The sequence below is a fragment of the Cynara cardunculus genome (genome assembly GCF_001531365.2).
Source record: "Cynara cardunculus var. scolymus isolate 2C chromosome LG 2, CcrdV1, whole genome shotgun sequence".
In the NCBI taxonomy this organism is placed as follows: domain Eukaryota; kingdom Viridiplantae; phylum Streptophyta; class Magnoliopsida; order Asterales; family Asteraceae; genus Cynara; species Cynara cardunculus.
In genome coordinates, this window is record NC_037529.1 from 65,963,474 (window position 1) to 65,985,452 (window position 21,979).

A 21,979-nucleotide genomic window follows, 5' to 3' on the forward strand; every position below is an offset into this window, starting at 1 on the left:
AACCACATGACACAATAATTGAGACGACTTGGTTCAACACTATAGTCAAACTTCATAACTAGTTTTTTTCTTTACTAAACCACTTGGTTCAACACTTTCTTCAACTGAGACAAAAATCATAATGTTACACTACACGACTAGGGACTTTCATATGAATTGCAAAACATGATACATATTCATATACGATTTTTAGATGATCGCATACCATGTGTTTTATATGTTCTTATAAATTGCCAAACGCTTTTTGATATAAAAACTATGTTATGCATGAAAACATTATTTCTATGTGTGGGAACACACATCGAGCAGAAAGGGATTGAAACAAGTTTGATTAGGACCAATACGAGTAACGGGGGTCTATGTAATGTCGAGTGGCCCACGCTATAAAAACAACAAAAAATATTTTAATACGAATTATATGTATATATGTGTCTGTGTGTGCACAGATAATTGTATGCAAAACTATTTAATAAAAATGCAATATCGATATGATAGATATTTTACAAGCATGTTTTAAAAGCATCTCTAACAGATTCTTTAAAATAGATGAAATTTTAAATTTAGAGAATTATTTAATGCTTGATAGAAAAGAAATAAATATTTAGTGAGATTGAATTATTATTATTTCATATTATTTTTTAAAATATATTAAAATGATAAAGTTATAGAATATATAATAATGTGATTAACATTAAATTTTCTAAAATAAACAATCGTCTTAGAGATGCTCTAAGCAGTGTGACAATAATTTCATCAATTGCTTTCTAAAACGATTAATTTCATGTAGATATTTGTAAACTTCAAATGATCAAAAAATTGGAACAATATCATTTACTTGTTACATATGAACATATTAATTTTTTTTATTAACCTGGATATTCAATTCGTTATGCAAACCGATTAATCCTAGAGTGACCACCTGTTTTACGGATAGCCTGAAGTCATTGCGTTTGAACCTCCATGGTCATAATGAATTTTTATTTTTCTTTGGATTTGAACCTGAGATTTCCAGATATTTTAAGCTTTAGAACCCAAGTTAAAACCAATCGACACAATCCTTGTAATTTGTGGTTAATTTTTTTTATCCATTTTGTCTTTTGCTATAAAATATTTATAACATAATAAATGAAGGAAAAAAAACAATACTAAATGTTATTCTAAACTTAACCCACTTAATTCTCTCACACTATATAAATCTAGTAGTCCTTTGGACAATTTTGATTACTTAATATAATTAAGATTAAGACTGTCAATCAAACACTTATCCAATAACTTTACCAGATAAATTTAACAATGACTGAGAATCTTATCTGATAAATAAAAATGATGACTTCCCAATTAATACTTACCAGATGAATTGTTATATATCAATAAGGTATATAAAAATGTTTACTTCTAGTAGGTGAGCTTTTAGGTAGAGGAACTCTAAGTATATATGATATTTATATACTGTAAAATCACACACACTTCTCACATTTTACTCGCCTTTAGAGATCAACTGATAACCCGAAAACTGTCGGGCCAATATTTTCGACAAAATTCATGGAGAAAACGCTCTCTTCATTCTAGAAGACGGGTGTGACTCCTTCACGAAAACCAACCCCCCTCCCGAAAGGAAAACACACACATATAAAACAAACTCGAGTCTCTTTTAACACTAGTAGTAGTATACGCTACAACAAACAAGACACCGACCGACCATAGAAACAGCCAACACCAAATCTAAAAGTGGTTTGTTACATTCACCTGTCATCATGCTTTCTTAAGGAATTGAAGCCAATATTTTCATTAAGGCACAGGCAAAATGCCTGCAATTGCATTGCACCCACTGGAAGTTATGCTTAATGCCATCTATCTCACCAAAATACAGCACATCTTTTGCACCTTTACAACACCTGCACCAAATAACTATATTCTCTTAAATTATCGACTTTTTGTGTAGGATATAGAAAAGAAGGACATTGCATGTTATAAACTTCTGATAGGATATAACTCATAAAAAAAAGTCAGATTTATTATTTACCTGCATTAGAAATTGCATATCTACACTTTGCAAAAACTAATATGCACCGGAAGGAAGACACTTCTTCTCCTCCAAATCTAACCTCTGCAGAAGTCCATTTAGATGCTTACGGAATTCCATGTATAGATCTTTTCGTTGTTTAGCTCTATTATATCTTTCTGTTCCTAAGCGCACGACCATTAACCCGCTCCCTGTATTTTTGCTCTGGGATTGGGAGTGCCAGGGGGTCAAAATAAATGAAGAATAAACAGGAAGACGGGAAATGTAGTGTTTGAAAGAGAAATAAGATGATTAAATATGGTTGGGAAAAACTGTGAAGAAGGCAGAAGAGGTCTTAGAGGAGGTCTTAGAGAAGGTGGGACGGACTTATCACAGAAACACAAATTCTTTTTTGGACAATATGCATCTGCGGACCAAAGAGAGAGATTCCAATTCATTTGGCATTATCCATTCCAATTTTTCGTAACCAAAAATGTGGTCAAACCTAACTGAATTCCATTCCAAACCCCCTTATAATGATAACAACAGAAGGGAAATGGAAATCTTTACCTTAGACAATGGCTGACAGCTCTGCAGGTTTGTGTCAAAAGTTCCAGTCCTAAGCACAGCTTCAGCTATTACCCATGGCCTACGGGAAATAAAATGACTTGAATAAACTGCTAGTAACTATTAAACCTTCATCACCACGATATTTGCAATTTAACATACAGGAAAAACAGATTAAACACAAGAAGTATTAAGTTGCAATTTAGATACATGCTATTTTTGCAGTTGATAATGGTAATATATCGTGCATCTCCATAACTTCTACCAAAAACCGGTACCATCATTTACACTTGGGCCTTTTAAATCACTTTCTACCATCTAATGTGGCTCAACATGATAGCATTGAAACTAACATCATTGCAGTGGAAAAGATGATACTTCAAACGAACATATGTATATGTATGTATGTATATGTATATATATATATATATATATATATATATATATATATATATCTAATGCTTCTGAGATGGTTGCAACTCAAATAAGAAACAGATAAGACTACACATACAACCCTGCCATCTTATAGAATGAACACACTTAAATGAGGTCTATCACTGTTTAAGAAATAAAAATATTATATTCGGGCAATAAGTCGATTACCGGCAACTCCAACCGGCCCCACATGGAACCCGTCTCCAAGCACATCAATCTGAGGGGCCATTTTTCGGCTCAGCAGCTGAAAACGTTTGAGATCTCCTAATTTCTTATTGAATTTCTTTCTTCTATGGAATAAAGCTATCTCAATTTGGTGTGAGGTCATTATATGAACATCCAGATTAATATCATAAAAGACTATATCTAGCATGCTAATGATATAAACCTGTTCAGAAAATAAGGCTGGAGCCCAGGTAAAGGGCATCCCGTCATGACAATCCTTATGACCAGAAAAATATCTAAAAGAGTCAGACCAATACGTAAAGGCCAATATTGCACCGAGAATGTACTGTAAGCTTAAAAAACAACAATAATGCTTACTTACCTTCCAGAGGAAGATACAATAAAATGATTTGGATTGCTTAAAAATTCATATATTCTCTTAAGCTTTGGTCTGCTATCCACCACAACTGCTCCTCTTGCATATGTTTCTGCTGACAAGCTTGGAAAAAGAAATGCCTGTGGTGTAATTGAAGTTTGCACGTGTAAGAACTCCATCATTGATGATGGAGATAGATCTTTCTCCAAATTCTCTAATATTATGTAATGATGACAGCCAGTTTCTTTGACACCTCCCAGATCTCTGTCATGGTCGCTTAGTGGAGGGTAGAATCCTCCCCTCCCTATCCTTGCCAAACAAAGCAAAATAAGTTCTAAACTCACTACGATTTAGGAAATAAAGTTTACAAAGCATATTTTATGTCAAGCACAAAACCTTTAGAAAATCCAACATAAGAACTGTGTCCAGCACTGTCAAAATCCTACAAAATCAAGTAACCAACCATTTAAAGATAACTATCCTAAATCACAAAATAGAAAAAGAGGAGTCAAAAACCAAACATAAAATCCCAGCCATTAGAATACTTGCCTGCAACTCATCTAGAGTTTCGTTTGAACTTGTTTTTCTAGACAAAAATGGTCTCTTGTAAACTAAACCAAGTTTTTCCTTCACAATCTTTGCAAAGTCAGTCACTTTGGGATCAACAGCACCAGGCATAATAAGGCATATATCCTCAATACTTGTTGCTGTTATATTGCCCTCTTCAGGACCATGCTGCCAGACCAGTAAATAGGTGCATAAACACTTCTCTGGCGTATGCTCTTTGTAATGCACCTATCCATAACAGAACAGAATTTAGGTACATAAGTGGAAAGACATGCTTGCATAATAACATATACTAAAATTAGTAATACACATTTACGCATCTGCCCATTTACTACTATGAACACAAAAGTTGTGATGACCGGTGAGTGATGAAGTTTAATGTTACAACTTAAATGTTCTCCTAGTTAATGTGATCAAGATTTATAAAAAGACCCTTTCGCATTCAAAACCTTTGGACTATTAAATTCTAAAACCGTATTCTTCTAGATGTGGACTGAAGCAAGACCAAGAAGGCTCCATCGGACGCGGAAGGAGAAACCACAGTCTTCTTCCATCCTGTGGAACACTTGGCAGTAGAAGTGAAGGTATTTGTTCCCCAGCCTGACCATGGTGCCTTCCTCATGGTCATGGCCCTCTAATCAAATCTACATCCAAAGATCAAAATGCAGTTCTAAGTAGAATACCCTCTCAAGAATCCTGTATTCTTGTTCTACAATGTTATCTGATTATTCTGTTCTGCAATATACCTCATTTAAGCAGTTCCATCTCAGTCAAGATATTCATTAGCGAAAAGATATTCAAATATCTCATTCCTTATAAGAGGTACACCTAGATTCTCCTCCCAACTCGGGTAGCTCCATATAACCAATATAAGAAAAGGGACAACCCTTTCATTTGAAATGAAGCATATGAAATTTTTTGCCACGCCACCTTCTACAAGATTCTCGAAGCAAGTAGCATATTTTGTTGTTCTATTTTCTTCCTAATTTGGCATGGTGACGAGATGAGTATAGGGCTCTGTGGTTTAAGTTTTCAGTAGGTTAAACTGAAATCATCATTCATAATCTGCCACGCTACAATCTTAATCAGGTTTACAATAAGAAACACTTATCATTAATAAAAGTACGCTTATAAAATTTAGACAAAAAAAGATAATTTCGCTTTACTTTTTAGGTACTCCAACAAAAGGTTAGCATGCTTATCCTTTTACAACAATGAAAATTGTCATCATTTTCCTCCAATCTTAATCAAATTAACTAACCTTAATTGAGACAAAAGATGAAAAATTGAAAAAAATAACATCTAAGCATGGTTTAGGTCAGCTAATTCGATTAAAATTGGAGAATAATGAAGTAATCGATATGATCAGAGAATGCGACTGTCTTCTTTTTTTCGAGAAGGAAATTGAAAATTTTGTTAAATGCAAGTGTATTGTGCCCTAAATTTAAGATAATATACATACAGAGTCAACAATGGCATCAAAGAATCGAACTGATCCATCGCCTTTATAAGTAGCACAGACCATCATGTCTGCTATCACTCTGGAGCATTCATTGTCCTCGATCGGCTCGGACAAACGACGGAATCGATGGAGGAATTCTTGTAGTTCAGACTTAGTCGAGAAATCAGCGACGGAGAAGACCTCGTCATAGTAGCTATGCACAAAATCCCTGAACTTCACGCGGAGCTGCTTTCCGTCTTCCAAAACTACCGCCGAGGTGTACCATGCTTCATCTTTCTTGGACCGGTACTCGAGATAGTTCGATACATCGGCGTCTGCATCGCCGGAAATCGCCATGGTCGGTGTTTCTGAACGAAAATCTACGAAGGTGGTATCCCTCGGTTCAGAACATGCACAGTCGTATAACCCTGGACCCAACCGAACCAGGTTGGGTTTTGGTAAGCCCGAGTTTGACCGATTAATCAACGAGTCCACTCAAGCGAGTCAGGAATCAAGAACTGGTTTAACCATCCCGAGTTTAAGTTCGCAATCACCCGGCTTGGTGATTCATATTCCATCTAAGTTTTATGTTTGATTTCGTGACTACTATTCAAATAATATGTCACAAGACGATAACAATCATTAAACATGGCAAATGTCTTCAACCCTTTGAGCGAAATGCTGCAAAAGGAAGGAAAATACATGGACCGATCTCATCATCTTCACCCTGTAGGAGCTACAAGATTACCCCAAGGACGCCTTCGGCATCCAGGGGTCACGGACCGACCATAGAACCCTGTTCAATAAGTGGAACGCATTAGTTGTCCGCTGTCAGGTTGGGCAGTAAAGGTTATTACCTTTTATATAAATGTTCATGCGAGAAGAGTAACCATACAAGATAATTAGAAAACGATCAAATCATACATAACTTCACACTAAAATCATGTGTAACCAAATAAGAGAATTAGAAAACGGTTGAATCATATGTAATTTTACACTAAAATCATGTGTAAATTCACATGTGATTCACACGACTTTTGTGTTCTTTTATTTGGTTAATGTTCTTTGAATCTCCCCTCTCTCTCTTTCTCTCTCTCTCTCTCTCTCTCTTTATATATATATATATATATATATATATATATTTATATATAGGGAAGTTATGAACAACGATGTCTGTGACAACTATAATTACACTCATACACCGGTGTTTATGAACGATGCAATAAAAGACGAAAGAAGGTGGCTATTGTTGTTTTACTTTGCTATTACACAAGTGTGAAAATGGTTGTTTGACAACCAATGTTTTTTCGCCTCAAACATTAAATAGATGCTTCATGTTCTTCACTTGATTTTAATATGCATCAAGTTTTTTTTGGAAGCATATAATATTTATAACGGTAAATACAACAAATAAACTCACACACCCTCCTCACCTATAGTGAGGTTTGAACCTCTGACCTCCTTAGAGGTCGAAGGCTACGTGCTTAGAAAACATTCTGCATCGGTTGGAACTTGGAACAATGAGGCATGCTGCTCCACCTTTCTCATAAGCTTTTGGAACTTCAACCGATCATCAGAACAATCTTAATAACCTACAAGTGTCAAGAACCTTCAACAATGGATGCTTAACAATTACAAGTAAATATTCAACCATAAACACGTATGATTGTGTGTGTGTATATATATCTATATATAACTTGATGATTTTTGTGTCATTAGACCATTTGGAGTAACAAAGATTTACAAGCGACTGAAGGGGGTTTAAGCTATAACTGCTATTTCAAATATTGATCCTGAATACAATTTTATATTTTCACCGCTATAACAACTTAGGGTTTCAGTTAAGCTATAATACAAGATAGGAGGTGGAAAGTGCACACTTATATAAGCTAACTTGAATGCATGATTGCTGGATATCTTGTAAGGGGTCAAGGGACGATGCCCTCGTGGGGTTCAGGGTAGCTCCCTGAACTCTAAACGGTATGCGCGAGGGCTTCGGTGTCCGCTAGCATCAGTGCCTAGCTTGAGTGGCGCTGGTCGGTTTGCATGTGTTTCATTTCCTTTTTGACTTTTTCTTCTTCACATGGATGTGCATAAATAAGACTTTACATCCATGTGTCTTCAAAGTTTTCCTCTTTAAGAACTCAATTGTTTGTTAATACACAAATACATATATGCATACATACTTTTATATATATATATATTATCTAGTGCATAATTTCTACCAACCAAGGGACCATTTACTAAACGCTTGTTTGGGCAAGTGTTTACCGGATAAATTTCCTCATCGGATGAACATGACAGGGCCAAAAATCTTACCGGGTAAGAGCGATGAGAAAGATGTAGAGTCTTACCTGGCAAGTGAAGATGACGACTCTTACCCAGGTAAGTGCTTACCCAGTAAATTGTTGTATTCGATACGTTTTGATGTACTAAAATCTTACGCATCAAGGTAAATTATATTGTTGACTCCTATAGGTAAGCACTTACTGGGTAAGCATTTGGGTAAACAGCCCCTAAGCCACCACGTTGTTTCCCTCTCGACGATGAAGCTTATCCCCCATCGTCTCAATGGCCGACCTTGATCCCTGTTATTTTGAGGTCATATCTAGTATTCAGAGTTTGCCTCAATTTGGTGCCGCTCTCGCGGCCCGCACTATAGATGTTCAGTCAACTGCTACGCCTCTAACACATTTCGGGGAGAACCAGCTAGCTCTGGGTTCGAGTGACATTTCACCCCTAACCACAACTCATCCACTGATTCTTCAACATCAGTCGGTTCGGACCTCCATTTAGTTTCACCCAAGTGGATAGATCACCCAGGTTCGGGTCCATAAGCAGTGACAATTACCCTATGAAGACTCGCTTTCACTAAGGATTTTTTTTAATATAGTGCTCTTTTCCCATGGATCTCCAATCTTAGAGAAAACATTAATATTCCAACCATTCATTTGCAATACTGATAATCAAATTTGCAACTGTAATTTCCAAACAAATCCAGGCCATGCCTGAAATACCAAATATCCTTGAATAAGCCAAAGTCGATGAACACAACGGGAAGCCAACAGCAAATCCAAACCACGCCGATGGCCACCCCAGTTGACCAACACAAACCACTTACAGAATAACACCAGTAGCCACCTCAGACCTCTTGGAGAGAGAACACAAGTTATCAATCTTCATTGTCGCCACGCCCCATCGGTCACCTGGTCGTTGAACTTAGTTTATGGTTGGTGTTAGAACCGAAGCAAACCAACCAGCCTTGATGTTTTAAGTAGTAATACAAAACAAGATCCAGTTGTACTTTATTTTACGGATAACAGGTTCTTAGAAGTTTGATCAAAAGTCCTGCTGCATCTCCAATTTCTCCCGATTACCTTAAGCTGATATATCTTTTCCAAAAAGCTTTCTAATTCCTTGTATCGGATCTTTCGGCTTCACAATCGACTCCCCGACCAATATCTGCATAAGTGAAGCAACATAACCCCAGTATTTAAGTACATGCATGTATATAGTCTTTTTTACTTTATAGTGTTTTAGGGCCGTTTACTAAACACTTGCCTGGTAAGTACTTACCGAGTAATTTTCCTCACCCGATGAACATGGCAAGGGATAAGAATCTTACCGAGTAAGGGCGATGATAAGGATGGAGAGTCTTGCCCGGTAAGTGAGGGTGACGACTCTTACCTGGGTAAGCGCTTACCAGGTAAATTGTTGTATATGATACGTTTTGACATACTACAATCTTACCCAATAAAATAAATTATAGTGTTGATTCCTAACATTAAGCACTTACTGGGTAAGCATTTAAATAAACTGCCCTTACTTTCCATTACACAATTTACTTGTATTAGAGGTAGGTGGAATCATTGGTTGTTATGTTCTCTTAATACCACCTTTTTTCTAAGCTCTTTATATAAATATCAATATATTCTTCTTATAGAACTTAAAGTGTTCAACATTATTCTCATTGAGGAATAGTAGAAATCTGTGTGTATATTATACACGAGTTAATTACGGATTTGGTCCCTGTGGTTTGGTGGTCTTTTCAAAGATTGGTCCCTGAATTTTATTTATCACGGAATCGGACTCATCGTTTGCACATTTGTAACAATTTGGTCCCTCACCCTAATGTCCATACACAATCTCCGTTAACCATATGGGCAATTATGGATTTTGCTATTTTCCTTCATTTTAAATTCTTTCTTGAATACAAAACCGTAACATCAAAATTAAAAACCCTAATATCAAAATCAAAAACCTTAAATGAAGCCCTACAACCAAATAAAAAACCCTAAATGAAAACCTAAAACTAAACATAAATCAACCTTAAATCAAAAACTTCTTAGAAGTTTCTTTGACAAGGAGATTATCTTGAATTCGCAGGTAAGGAGATATCTTGAAGCTGAATCTGCAAGAGTTTACACAAACTGAATGTCTCTTTCGGAATGGAACCACTGAGATAATCCTCCCCCATTCGGATTCGTGTTAACTCTCATCAAGATTCATAAAGAATTGTTTGTCAAATCACAAGAACGAGATGCAAGATTGATGCAGATGCTGAGTCACCACCACCAAGGACGATCCAGATCTTGAATGATCAAGATGAACGATGCAGTTTCCTTCCAGATCTTTTTTTTTTGTAAGGGTGTCCGGGCCAAAGCCCAACTAATCCCCGGCAATTTTGGAGGCTAAACATGGCCCCACTTAAATGTCGCCAACACTCCCCTCCCAGGGCTCGAACTTGGGTTCATGACTAAGCCATGCCCAAGCCTTTACCACTAGGCTGGAAGGTCTTTGACTTCCTTCCAGATGTTGAAGGTGCAGTAGGTAGGTTTCTGATTTGGAGTTGTCGTTCGAACCAAAATAAATTTACTGCATAAATGTTCATCAAAATCTAGGGTTGACTTTCAGAATGGATTTGGGTTTCTTTGTTGATGTTTGGTTGTTTGAAGAAGATGAGTATTCAACTAAACAAGAAAAGAAACTGTTATAATGGAGGAAAATGACAAAATACAGAATTACCCCTGTAGTTAACAAAGATTGTGGATGGACGTTAGGGTGAAGGACCAAACCATTACAAATGTGCAAACGACGTGACCACTCCCGTGATAAATGAAGTTCAACGGACGAATTCATAAAGCCACCAAACCACAGGGACCAAATCCGTAATTAACTCTATATACAATATATAGATTTACCACCATAAATGACACCTTGAAAAATGTGGCCTTGCCATGGTTCCTAAGGCATGCGGCTCTTGACCCCACTGCCATGCTGACGTCATTTAGAACTTTGCTTTTGCATCGTAGAAAATAGACAGAACCGAGCCACTTACAGCTTTCACGCCAGCTTCTTGAACATAGGCAATGTCATCAGGAGTGAACAATCCAGACTCCCCAACCACCTGACACATGAAATGGAATCGTCAGAAGACATTCAACCAGAAAAGGATCCCTACCCTCGATCTCGGCACAGCTTCTTGAGTTGCACTTACGATTATGCCTTTCTGCTGGATCTTCTCTCCTCGCTCACCTTCAAGCAACTTCTTTGTGATACTGATATCCACTTCAAATGTTTCTGCAGGTATGCCATGAAATTGTTCAAAACTACATCTATTCATGAAGTTCCATGATCAGGTTATAGAATATTATGGTAACAGATGAACCAAACCAAACCAAACCAAACCAAACCAAACCAAACCGACCCGGTATATCCCACCTGAAAGTAGGGTCCCACTGCCCCGTGGGGCCTGGGGGGATGTAGCAGACCTTACCTCTGTCCCACAAGACAGCTAGGCTTTTCCCAAGAAGATCCTCGACTATTATTATGGCAACAGATGCATTAACAAAACCAGCAAGATGAATAATAAGGAACAATCATCAATACAAAGCCACAAAGCTCATGGGATACCAAGGTCACGATTGTTGATGCCAAGAAGTTCAATTCCATCAATTCCTAGCATGCGGTCCATTTCATTCTCATCGTGTACCTAGAATAAAAGCAGAGATTCCCCATGAAAAAGGTCAGTTGCTTCATTGATATTTCCAGACTGGTCGTAGAGCTGGAAAGCCAACGGCAGAACATGCCACTATTCAACTATGGTCTGACTGAAATTAAAAAATATATATTTTACATAAATAATTATTTAATACTGGAACAATACAAAGATTTAAAAAAAAATCTACAATGAAACCAATTTCAAATTTATCATTAGAAAAACATAAGGAAATCATTTATAAAATATGAAAAGCAAAGAGCCAAGAAAAAAAAAATCATTTACAGAAGTTGAGTTTCTAATAAAACAACCAAGTACACTCAGATCCAATATTTTAAAACTCAGATCCAATGGTTTAAGAGTGGATGGCTGGACAAGTCAACAATGATCAGACTGTTATTGACACATGACCTCAAAATTAATATACATACATACATACATACATACATATATATATTACATGATAATGACCTAAATAATTTGTTGAACACTCGAACATATAAATATTTGGAAAATTCCTACAAAGAGGTGGCACGATTTTTTTTTCAAATTAAACAGTAAAAAATGTAAGGAGATTCATTCAAATGATGATATATTAAATACAAAGAATCAAGAAACACAATTCACTTACAAAAGTCGGTTGTTAGATAAACCACCGAGTAAACTATGAAATAAAAGACTTTCGAAGATAAGGTACAAGAGCTGTATAAATATTCAAACTTTATTGGTTAATGGGTGAACCTTTAAAACAGGGTTGATCAGTTTGAACCATTGGATCATTGTTTTTAAACGGTTCTTTTTTCAAACTGGGTTGTTAGGATTTGACCTAAACCAAGCGGAGGATCAAATGATTTGTCCATCCAAGCAAATATTTAAAGATTACTGGGATCCCTAAGGCCATAAACACTGGTAAAGGAATTATCCTTTGCACGAAAACATAGCACTCAACTAAGCTTCAATCTACCAAATCAGGTGAGGTAGATTGAAACGAGAATCATACGAAAGTGAAAGGTAAAGTCTAACTCGTAAAGACATGAAACCTCAACGAGTGCCGCCAATCCAATCTTTTTGCAAATCTTCAGCATACGTTTGATGTCAATATCCGGTAAAATAGCTGCAATCAACAGAACAGCATCGGCGCCCTTTATTCGAGCATAGTAGAGTTGCACTACATCCACAATGAAATCTTTGCACAAAAGAGGGCACTGCATTTTAACTAGTGTCAAAGGCTCCTATAGTTCACAAGATGTGGCAAAGGATCAAGAAACATTGTACCTTGACTCCAGAATTCCGTATATCCTCTAGATTCTCAAAGCTTCCCTTTGGTTATAAACAAAAAATTATAACATGAACATAAATTTTCCATGAATATTAGTAAAATACCAAGCATGATATGCTCAATATCACCTGAAAATATTCTTCATCGGTTAAAACACTGAGGCATGCTGCTCCACCGCTCTCATAAGCTTTTGCAATTTCAACCTATCATGAGAACAATCTTAAAATAACAAACAGAAAGATAAAAGTGTGAAGAACTGTTGCTGCGAGATTTATATGGAATAAATCTTTCAGACTAAATGAACACTCATGCAGATATACACTTATCGATCCATTGTAGTCTTAAACAAGTAATAAAATGGTAAAATACTAATTATTGATCCACAAAGACGGGAAAATCCGAACTTTCTTAAATCAAACAAAAAGACAATTTCAGATGATGAAGTCGAAGAAATTTTTGTGACCGGTGATTACAACTACTAATGCGAACAAATGTTCAAAAAGGGGCAAGAATGTAGGGATTTGTTAAGCCTTTTAAACATATCAATTCAACAAAATGCTGCAACATTAGACAATGATTTTCAGCATTGCCACGAATAACTCATGTTATCTAACCATTTGTTTTTCTAAGACAGTCTCTCGAGATTGAGAAGGGCACGCGTTCATGAACTAACTCTAGCCCTTGTATAAGCTATAGGTAATCAAAACATGTTTCCTCGGTTCTAAGTAACTCTCTTGAGCATGCCTCCATATCATTTAAGTTGACGTATTCAAGATGGCTTATCTCTAAGTCCATCACATAACATTTTTTACAATGATCAACTTGCCGAAATATGTGATTTTTATCAATATAACCTTGAATGAATGGTAGGAAAGATTTGTTATGAATTAAGAATTTCCACCACCAAAATCAGTTTAGTCTCAAGTTCACCCCACACCCAAGCCAAGGTTTTTAGCCTATCATTGCTCGTGGTCCTTGAAATTTTAACTTAAAGAAATAAAGAAATCAAAGCTCTAAAAATAAATACTTATGGTGATTAAATAAAATTATGAGAAATTAAAGACTAGATGGAAATAACTACGAGAACATAAAGTAAAGACTTTTGAGAAACAAAAATACTAGAAGGTTAAAGATGACAAATATTAAAATGCAAGAATGTAAAAAGCATAATTAAAGTTATAGAGAATTAAATATAAAAATCTTCTAAGAAAAATTGCAAGGAAAAAGAAACTTGAATACTTAAAACTTCATTAATTAAAGGAAAAGGAAATACAACAAAAACTAAAGCACCAAAAGCTTGTAGTTCCAGGAGAATGCTTATCCTTGCAACCTTACTTGCTTACCTCTTAACACTCCTACAAATGACAACCAAGGCATCCTTTATATAGGATTTTTAAGGATACCAAATCAAAAGATAAGTATATCAAAGACACTTGCAAAAACTTCCTTTTTATGAAACCTGCTTGCGGATGAGGATGGTGTGGAGTCCCAAGTGTCCAGAATAACATGAAATCCATACTATAAGAACTGCTACAGCTAGGGAGGATGTTTCTCTAGTTTGACCAAGATGTTTGCACAAAGGAACATTCCACAATATTTATCTAGCTAACTAAATCAAACCATCTTCTCCATGCCTTTGAAATCTAAAAATCCTTAACAGTTAGTAGGAGAGGAATTTCTTTCTCGTAATTATCAACCAGATATATTAACCACAGAAACAGGAGTAAAATATCTTGTTGCAAGAGCAGGATAGACAAAGGGGGATGCATTGGAGGCCACATGATGCGGGGGACTAGGAAACTAATGGCAATCCAGTGAAATAGATATTTGGAAATTTTATATCATAATTTAACCGGAATATGAGGTCTAGCAGCAAATGTTATGGGGATGCACTTTTGGCTACAGTTCAAAAAGCAAAATTCATGACAAGTTGCAAGTGAAAGAAAGCTAATAAAAGAGTGTTCATCATCGACTTCCGAAGTAAATTGGCAGCTCTATGCATTTGATAACTATCCAAGTAAATTGGCATCGTCTTACTTTCCTTTTGTAATTATCTAATAAGATTGGTACTCTGTGCATCCAAGTGGATCAAGGTATTGTTTTATAAATATATTCTTTCTGCCCCATAATTAGATTTCAACATTTCATATGAATATACACAGAGAAAAGAATATAGTGTATATTCATGTCGAATGAACACACGGACATGGATATAGAATATAAAGTTATTTGGTGTTTATTTGTATACAGGTACACAGAAGAAAGAATATAATGTATATACATGTATGAATAAAAACACAACCATGAACCATGAATATAATGTATAAAGTTATTTGACGGTGTTTATTCGTATATGAATATGCATACAAAAAAAATATTGTGCACATTCATATTTGAAAAAACACGCAAACAAGAATATAGTGTATAAAGTTATTTAAAAGTGTCTATTCAAATATAATATATACAAAAGAAGAATATAGCATATATATGAAAAAACCAAGAATCTAAATATCGTAAGGAGTGGCGTGGCGAGGCTATGAGGTCAAGCTTCAAGCCTTAGGAGCCACGGCAAAGCCGTGGCATTTTCATGGCATGAGTGCATGACTGATAAGGACAAATTCGGTATAGCATATTATACAAACACAACACACATGTTATCACCTATTACTCAATGAGCCAAAATACTATATTGATATCATATATGATCATTTTGTATGTGTTCATTGATGTATACAAACTTTTGAAATGCATTTCATTTTGATTATAGTTCAGATCTAGGGTTTTGATGTTCTCTATGTCCGTAGCTTTTCTTTCCTGAAAATGTACATGTACTTTGTGTTGGTGGTCGTCGTAGGTGATGTTTTTTAACTAAAATATAGCTTAGAATTTTTTAAATTTACTTGTAAAATAACCACAAGGCCCCCTCATATTGACACCAGGAAAAAAATTAACGAAGTTAATGGTAGGGACCAATACCAAGCAAAAACTTATACCATGACAAATCCAAAACCATGGGGACGAAATGCATAAACTGCAAATTGGGTCCTATGGTTTGTCAAAAATAACACTTTTTGTCCCTTTGCAATTTCAAAATTACAAGATGGCCATCGTGGTTTGCAAAAACGTCTGGCTTTGGTCCCTCCCTCTAACGGCCGTTCAAAGGTTCCATTAAATGAGGAGCATTTTCGTACTTTTTAACAATTTTTTTTGTCTTTTACGAAATGAAAAACGATTTTGGTCCCTGTAGTTTTTGATTTGGTAAACGACAAAGATCGATAAAAGAACATAAATGCCCCTCATTCAACGGTTATTTTTTACAGTTGCTAGAGGAAGGGACCAAATCTAGATGTTTTTGTAAACCACCATGCCATCTTGTAATTTCAAAACTGCAGGGACGAAAAGTGTTATTTTTGACAGACCACAGGGACCAAATTTGTAGTTTACACTAATTTATAATAGGAAAAATGACAAAACTAACCACTTTATACAACCCTCTTCCCCAAAATAACCATTTGTAGTTCACGCCTTCCCTTTCATTTCTCTTCTCATATATTCTACTCTCACAACCCTTAACCCATTAAACACAATAAACCATCACAAAACATGAAATCACGTCAAAGTGATGATGTTTGTATGTATCTTCGAAGTGATATAAACGGTACAAAAATTGAACTTCGTATTTTATAAACGGTGCAAAAATTGAACTTCGTATTTTATACGTATATATCATATTTACGTATATTCACGTACGTTTTACATACGTATTTTAACGTATATATGCGTACGGGTTTTAACCCATATGCACATTTACGTATCTTCACGTACGTTTTACGTACGTATTTTATACGTATATGTGTACGGGTTAAAACCCGTACGCATATTTACATATCTTCACGTATGTATGTACGTATATATATGTACGTAAATGTAAGTAGGTATATATATACGTATATATATACCCACTTACATTTACGTAAAAAAAGCGATATAAATTGCGGTAACGTGTATATATATATATATATAGAGAGAGAGAGAGAGAGAGATGCATAATGTAAAAAAAAGCAATATAAATTGTGTTAACGTATATATATATATATATATATATATATATATATATATATATATATAGAGAGAGAGAGAGAGAGAGAAAAAAAGAGAGAGATGCATAATGTAAAAAAAAACGATATAAATTGCGGTAACGTATATATATATATATAGAGATGCATAACGTAAAAAAAAACGATATAAATTACACTAACATATATATATATAGAGAGAGATGCATAACGTAAAAAAAAAACGATATAAATTGCGATAACATATATATATATATATAGAGAGAGAGATGCATTACGTAAAAAAAACCGATATAAACGGTACAAAAATTGAAACTCCGTATTATAATGTATATATGCGTACGGGTTTTAACACATATGCATATTTACGTATATTCACGTACGTTTTACGTACGTAATTTTAACGTATATATGCGTACGGGCTTTAACCGCAACTTCGAAGATACACACAAACATCATCACTTTGACGTGATTTCAAGTTTTGTGATGGTTGATTGTGTTTAATGGGTTAAAGGTTGTGAGAGTAGAATATATGAGAAGAGAAATGAAAGGGAATGTGTGAAAAATTATGAATTAGGAGGTTGGTATTTATAGTGAAATTGGTATTACAAAAAAAAGAAAAAAATTAAAAAAAAATACTTAAAGCCTGGATCGCCCCCCGGGGGAGATGTGATGACGTGGCTCTCCCCAAGTGGAAGAAAAGAAATTTAAATTTTTTTTCTAAGAAAAAGGCCGGATCGGCCCCCCACTAGTACGGATGGCCCCCGAGGGCGATCCGGGGGAGATCCGTGTGGTTAGTTTTGTAAAACCCCTAAAAACTGGTTATTTTGTGTAAAAGGGTTGTATAAAGTGGTTAGTTTTGTCATTTTCCCTTTATAATATAGTATTAAACTAACATTAAACCAAAATATCATTTATAACCAAATAAACTAAAATCACATAATATCAAGCTTGAAGGACAATTTTTTAATTCAAACCATTCCTTTGTAATACTGCTTAACGATAATCGAGTTTGCTATACGATTTCCACGAGCTCCTTTACCTTCTGACTCTTCATCTAAACATTGAGTATTTGTTTATGACTTCACATGGTTTTGCATGTGTTCCCTTTTGAATTTATCTTCTTCACATGGATGTGCATGAGACTTCACATGCACATGTGTCTTCAATGTGTTTTTCTTTAAGAACTCAACTGTTTGTCAACATACATATGAACATATATACATACACATATATACATATATACATATACATTAACTGATTGCATGGTTTCTGCTAACCAAGTCACTAATTGGATTTTTTCTAAATCATTTATTCTCTCTCAAGTTAGTTATTTCTTCTTGTGATTCATTTACTTATTAAGTTCTGGGATTGTGGTTTCTTTTAATATTGATTCTGCAAACCTGTTTCAATACTTCTCTTAAAGAGTGACTTAACTGTTTTCTTTCTAGTAAATCTATTTCTGGTTGGTTTCCACAGTTTGCTAGAGTCTTTTTCTAATATATTCTCTTTTCCCGTGGATCTACAGTCTTAGAAAAAACATTCAAACCAAATGGTTTGATTTTTTCCTCCTGTCAAATGAATCCCCGAGACAGTGAGACTCAATCATGAGTATGCATGTGTCTTCAAGGCATTTCTCTTCTTTAAGAAATCAAATCAAGGGTGTCTGTGTGTGTATTTTAATTTTAACACCTGCCCATATTTCATTTTTGGGTACATATCGGGGATTGTATAGGGTGTAATAAATTAATAATATTTTCGGCCACATTAAAGTAATTCATTTGATTTGATTTTGGATGAAGATTTTAAATTATGGCCCATGATTTAATCACAATAGAAAAATTAAAAAGAGTTGGACTAGGAACTAGCTCTATTGATGCCTATGAAGACAAATGAGAGCCTGGAACTCACATTCTTGCTTCTACTGTGCAAAGAGTACGGAGAGACAAGCAGAGAGCGAGAGAAAGTGAAAAAAAAGTGAGAAATCTGTGTGAATTTCAAGAAGAGGCAAATTCAAGTTGGATTCAGCTACTAATATGCAGGTTGAAGCAGTAATCCAGCAAGTTCAAGCAAGAATTTTGAACTCAGTTAAGGTAATTTTGAAGCTGTGCTAGTAGTTCTTGTGTAAATCAAAGTGCGTGGCAATCTATCGTCTGTGTATAATGTACACACGTATGTTTCAATTAGCAACAAAACCGATAAATCAATATGCCTGAAAATATACTATACTATATGATTTTATGGGTCAAAATATATACCACCATCATATCATGTATTGATTTATGAAGATCTTAAAGAATTAAACTGAAGAGGCAACTTACAGCATGAAAATCTTCCCTTAAAACTCCTCTACTAGGTGAAGCCTTTTTCACTTCAGCAATTAAACCAGGTGATCCTGTTCGTATATATGAGACCTTAAGAGCTCCTCTAAAGTCTCTGGAAGGAGGAGCATTGTCGAGAGCTTTCTTTAGTGAAAATATCGAATTGTTCTCCTTCATCTGCAAAAAGGTCCTTATTAGCAGGGGAGAACTTACAACAATGGAATCAAGGAGAATGACCAATGGCCTTTGGCCCAACTAGGGATGTAAACAAGTCGAGTTTACGAGCTACTCAAGCCCAAGCTTATTCTCGAGCTCGAGTCAATCTTGAATGCAAAACAAAGCTCGCTTAATGAGTCGAGCTCAATAACACCAGTGTTCGACTCGACCCATTCGAAAGCTTGATTAAGCTTTACGAGTTGAGTCGATTCGAGCCGAGCCAAGCTATTTGAGCATACACTTTTTCGACCCAAACACATTTATATGTATGCAAATTATATAATCAAAATATAAAAATCATCGAGCTTGAGGCAAATAAACGAGTTAATTAGTCTCGAGTTCAAGCTCATAAACTAGCATCAAGCTCAAGCTCCACAGTTGAAAAACTATTCGAGCTCGACTTTGAAAAAGTTAATCGAGCTCTCTGATATTAATTTTTTCGAACCGAGCTCGAATAACCTGCTACTCCATTCAGCTCGACTTGTTTACACCCGTAGGCCCAACTGTTCCTGTTGAATCAAGGAGAACGGACCTGGGCAACCTCTAAATATTTGTTCCGTACAATTTCCTTAAGAACTCCTCTAAAGTCTCTGGAAGGAGGAGCACTGTCGAGAGCTTTCTTTAGATTGTTACGAGGAGTATCATCTTCATCCTTCAACCCAGGCTACAAAATTGGTCAAAGTTATAAGTCTCATGATCAGCTCAACATTTATAGATTATAAAGAAACAAATTATTTGAAGAAAAGGCAACGTCGATAATCACAGATTCACAGTGATGTCATTTTCAACATCAATAAATTCAGTTCTTTACATGAAACCAACTTCAATCAAAAAGTATCAGCGAAATACCCTAAAAAAATATTACATCAAGAACATGATCCGGTCAACTCTATTTGATATATATATATACATATATATATATATATATACCTTGGTAACTTTTATATTTTCTACATGGTTATAGGGTTATATATGTAAATATTAGGGGTTATATTGTTCCATCTTCATTGATGAGCAATACACATTTTGGAATGATCTGGTTGCAATAGAGATTTTTCTCTCCATCTCCTACATTAGTTCATTTATATATATACTGGGTTTTTTCAATGCATCTATCCTTTATAAGACGGGAAGAGAGAAGGCTCTCCTGTCTTTGCCTATTATCCATTATTAGCCTTCATAAATCAACATCAGTCCCCTTCCAATATTTATAAAAAATCCATATGCCAGTCACAACACCCGTATTAGGTGGATCCTGATGTGTGTGTGCATATATATAATATTATATTGCCTTATTCAACCTAACGCTACGAGTCCTCAATCACTCTTCATCTGCCAGAAAATAGAGGATCTTTTGAAGTTAGGTTTCCAACAAAATCCTCAAATCATTTTCAGATTTGCACAATACAAAGTTATCATAAGGCATCTTTTTAGCAGAAGAGTAATACAATCAGATTCAAGAATGTGCTATGCATGATACAGATGGATAAAAAAAATTATGTGACAAACTGATCATAGTTTTCCAAAATGTACGTAGACCAGACAGTTTACACGATTCACCTGTTGGGCTGAGATACAAGTAAAATTGGCTCTGCCACCATCCGATACTGTCAACATAATAAAAGTCAACTCCCATGATTTAGATGTAGAACTAGGGATCTTTACGGAACGCCTAAGAGATCCAGACCGATTGGAATAGCAAGAAGTCCTAATTTTGCCATTCTGCAGTTTCAATCTAGAGTGAGACAGAGGGAGAGTATATACATACATTATAAGGATCAAGAACAATGTTTGCATTAAATTATGAGAAAGAGAGAGAGAGAAATTAGGGTTCAGGGGTCCTTAGTAGCAGACAAAAATGAATTATATTCAAGGAATGATTGGATTTGTCTCTAATGCTGGGGAATTGGGTCAAACACGGAGGGCTTCTATTTCAATAATTCTCATGAGTAATATACAGTATTTGGTTTTTTTTTATATGAGGGTGAACCTGGGCCCACCTTAGCCCCTATGTAACGACACATGTGTACCATCCTATGTGTGGTCACGAAATTCCTCTGGAGTATCAATGAGAACATTTTTATGGGACATCATAAAGCATATTAGAGTACCAACAAAATCTCAAGCCTCAACTTTTTTGTTCGTATCATCGAACAAGATAAATTATCACATCAAAACCCGATCATAAAATCACTAGTCAGCCAAAATATAAAAAATTGAAATAAATAATGTAATGCAAAAACAGATACGAATATCCATGCATGAACGAATGTCTTAAAGCTATTAGACCATGACTCCATGAGAAATCATTAGATACACTCAATAAAATCTATGTTGAACACATTAAAATAAAATGTATTTTAATAATCCGTCAATTACATATGGCATCGCTGCATCGACTTTTTCCGTATTCAAATGAGAACGAAAACTATAATCAAATCTCCATCCCCAGACTGACCATGGTTTGTAACGCATTTCAAGCATGCTAATGCGCCTTCCTCATGCCCCTCTAATCAAATCTCCATCCAAAGATCCA

General features: G+C 35.4%; 2 protein-coding genes across 4 annotated transcripts; both read right to left on the reverse strand.

Annotated features, from left to right (window-relative positions):
- Positions 1–1,519: 1,519 nt before the first annotated feature.
- LOC112505687 lies at positions 1,520–6,005 on the reverse strand. 3 transcript variants are annotated; one of them, XM_025109600.1, is made up of 7 exons: positions 5,575–6,005; positions 4,095–4,340; positions 3,942–3,987; positions 3,552–3,849; positions 2,573–2,651; positions 2,024–2,227; positions 1,520–1,908 (listed from the first exon to the last, which is right to left on the reverse strand). In XM_025109600.1, exons 1-6 carry the CDS (start codon positions 5,908–5,910, stop codon positions 2,060–2,062), a joined length of 1,173 nt encoding a protein of 390 aa, XP_024965368.1. In that variant the 5' UTR covers positions 5,911–6,005; the 3' UTR covers positions 1,520–1,908; positions 2,024–2,059. The 3 variants fall into 3 exon arrangements, with proteins under 3 accessions (XP_024965368.1, XP_024965369.1, XP_024965367.1); XM_025109599.1 differs by having other exon boundaries at positions 1,522–1,895; positions 5,575–6,004; XM_025109601.1 differs by lacking the exon at positions 2,024–2,227 and having other exon boundaries at positions 1,521–1,895; positions 5,575–6,004.
- Positions 6,006–8,516: 2,511 nt separating this feature from the next.
- On the reverse strand, positions 8,517–21,217 carry LOC112505852 (indole-3-glycerol phosphate synthase, chloroplastic-like). The gene is made up of 10 exons (XM_025109890.1): positions 21,004–21,217; positions 19,976–20,107; positions 19,228–19,404; positions 12,959–13,033; positions 12,827–12,871; positions 12,592–12,756; positions 11,467–11,545; positions 11,051–11,133; positions 10,892–10,960; positions 8,517–9,015 (listed from the first exon to the last, which is right to left on the reverse strand). The coding sequence occupies exons 1-10, from the start codon at positions 21,211–21,213 to the stop codon at positions 8,932–8,934; spliced, it is 1,119 nt and encodes a 372-aa protein (XP_024965658.1). The 5' UTR covers positions 21,214–21,217; the 3' UTR covers positions 8,517–8,931.
- Between the last annotated feature and the right edge of the window lie 762 nt (positions 21,218–21,979).

Excerpts from the sequence above, each read along its gene's own strand:
- LOC112505687 (XM_025109600.1), bottom strand. The coding sequence starts at position 5,910 with ATGGCGATTTCCGGCGATGCAGACGCCGATGTATCGAACTATCTCGAG. Across the intron at positions 4,341-5,574 it reads TTGATGCCATTGTTGACTCT|GTGCATTACAAAGAGCATAC; the intron begins GTATGTATATTA and ends TGTTATGGATAG. Across the intron at positions 2,652-3,551 it reads ATTGTATCTTCCTCTGGAAG|GCCATGGGTAATAGCTGAAG; the intron begins GTAAGTAAGCAT and ends TATTTCCCGTAG.
- LOC112505852 (XM_025109890.1), bottom strand. The coding sequence starts at position 21,213 with ATGTATGTATATACTCTCCCTCTGTCTCACTCTAGATTGAAACTGCAG. Across the intron at positions 11,134-11,466 it reads CATCAACAATCGTGACCTTG|AAACATTTGAAGTGGATATC; the intron begins GTATCCCATGAG and ends GCATACCTGCAG. Across the intron at positions 9,016-10,891 it reads AAGAAGCTGGCGTGAAAGCT|ATATTGGTCGGGGAGTCGAT; the intron begins GTAAGTGGCTCG and ends TCACTTATGCAG.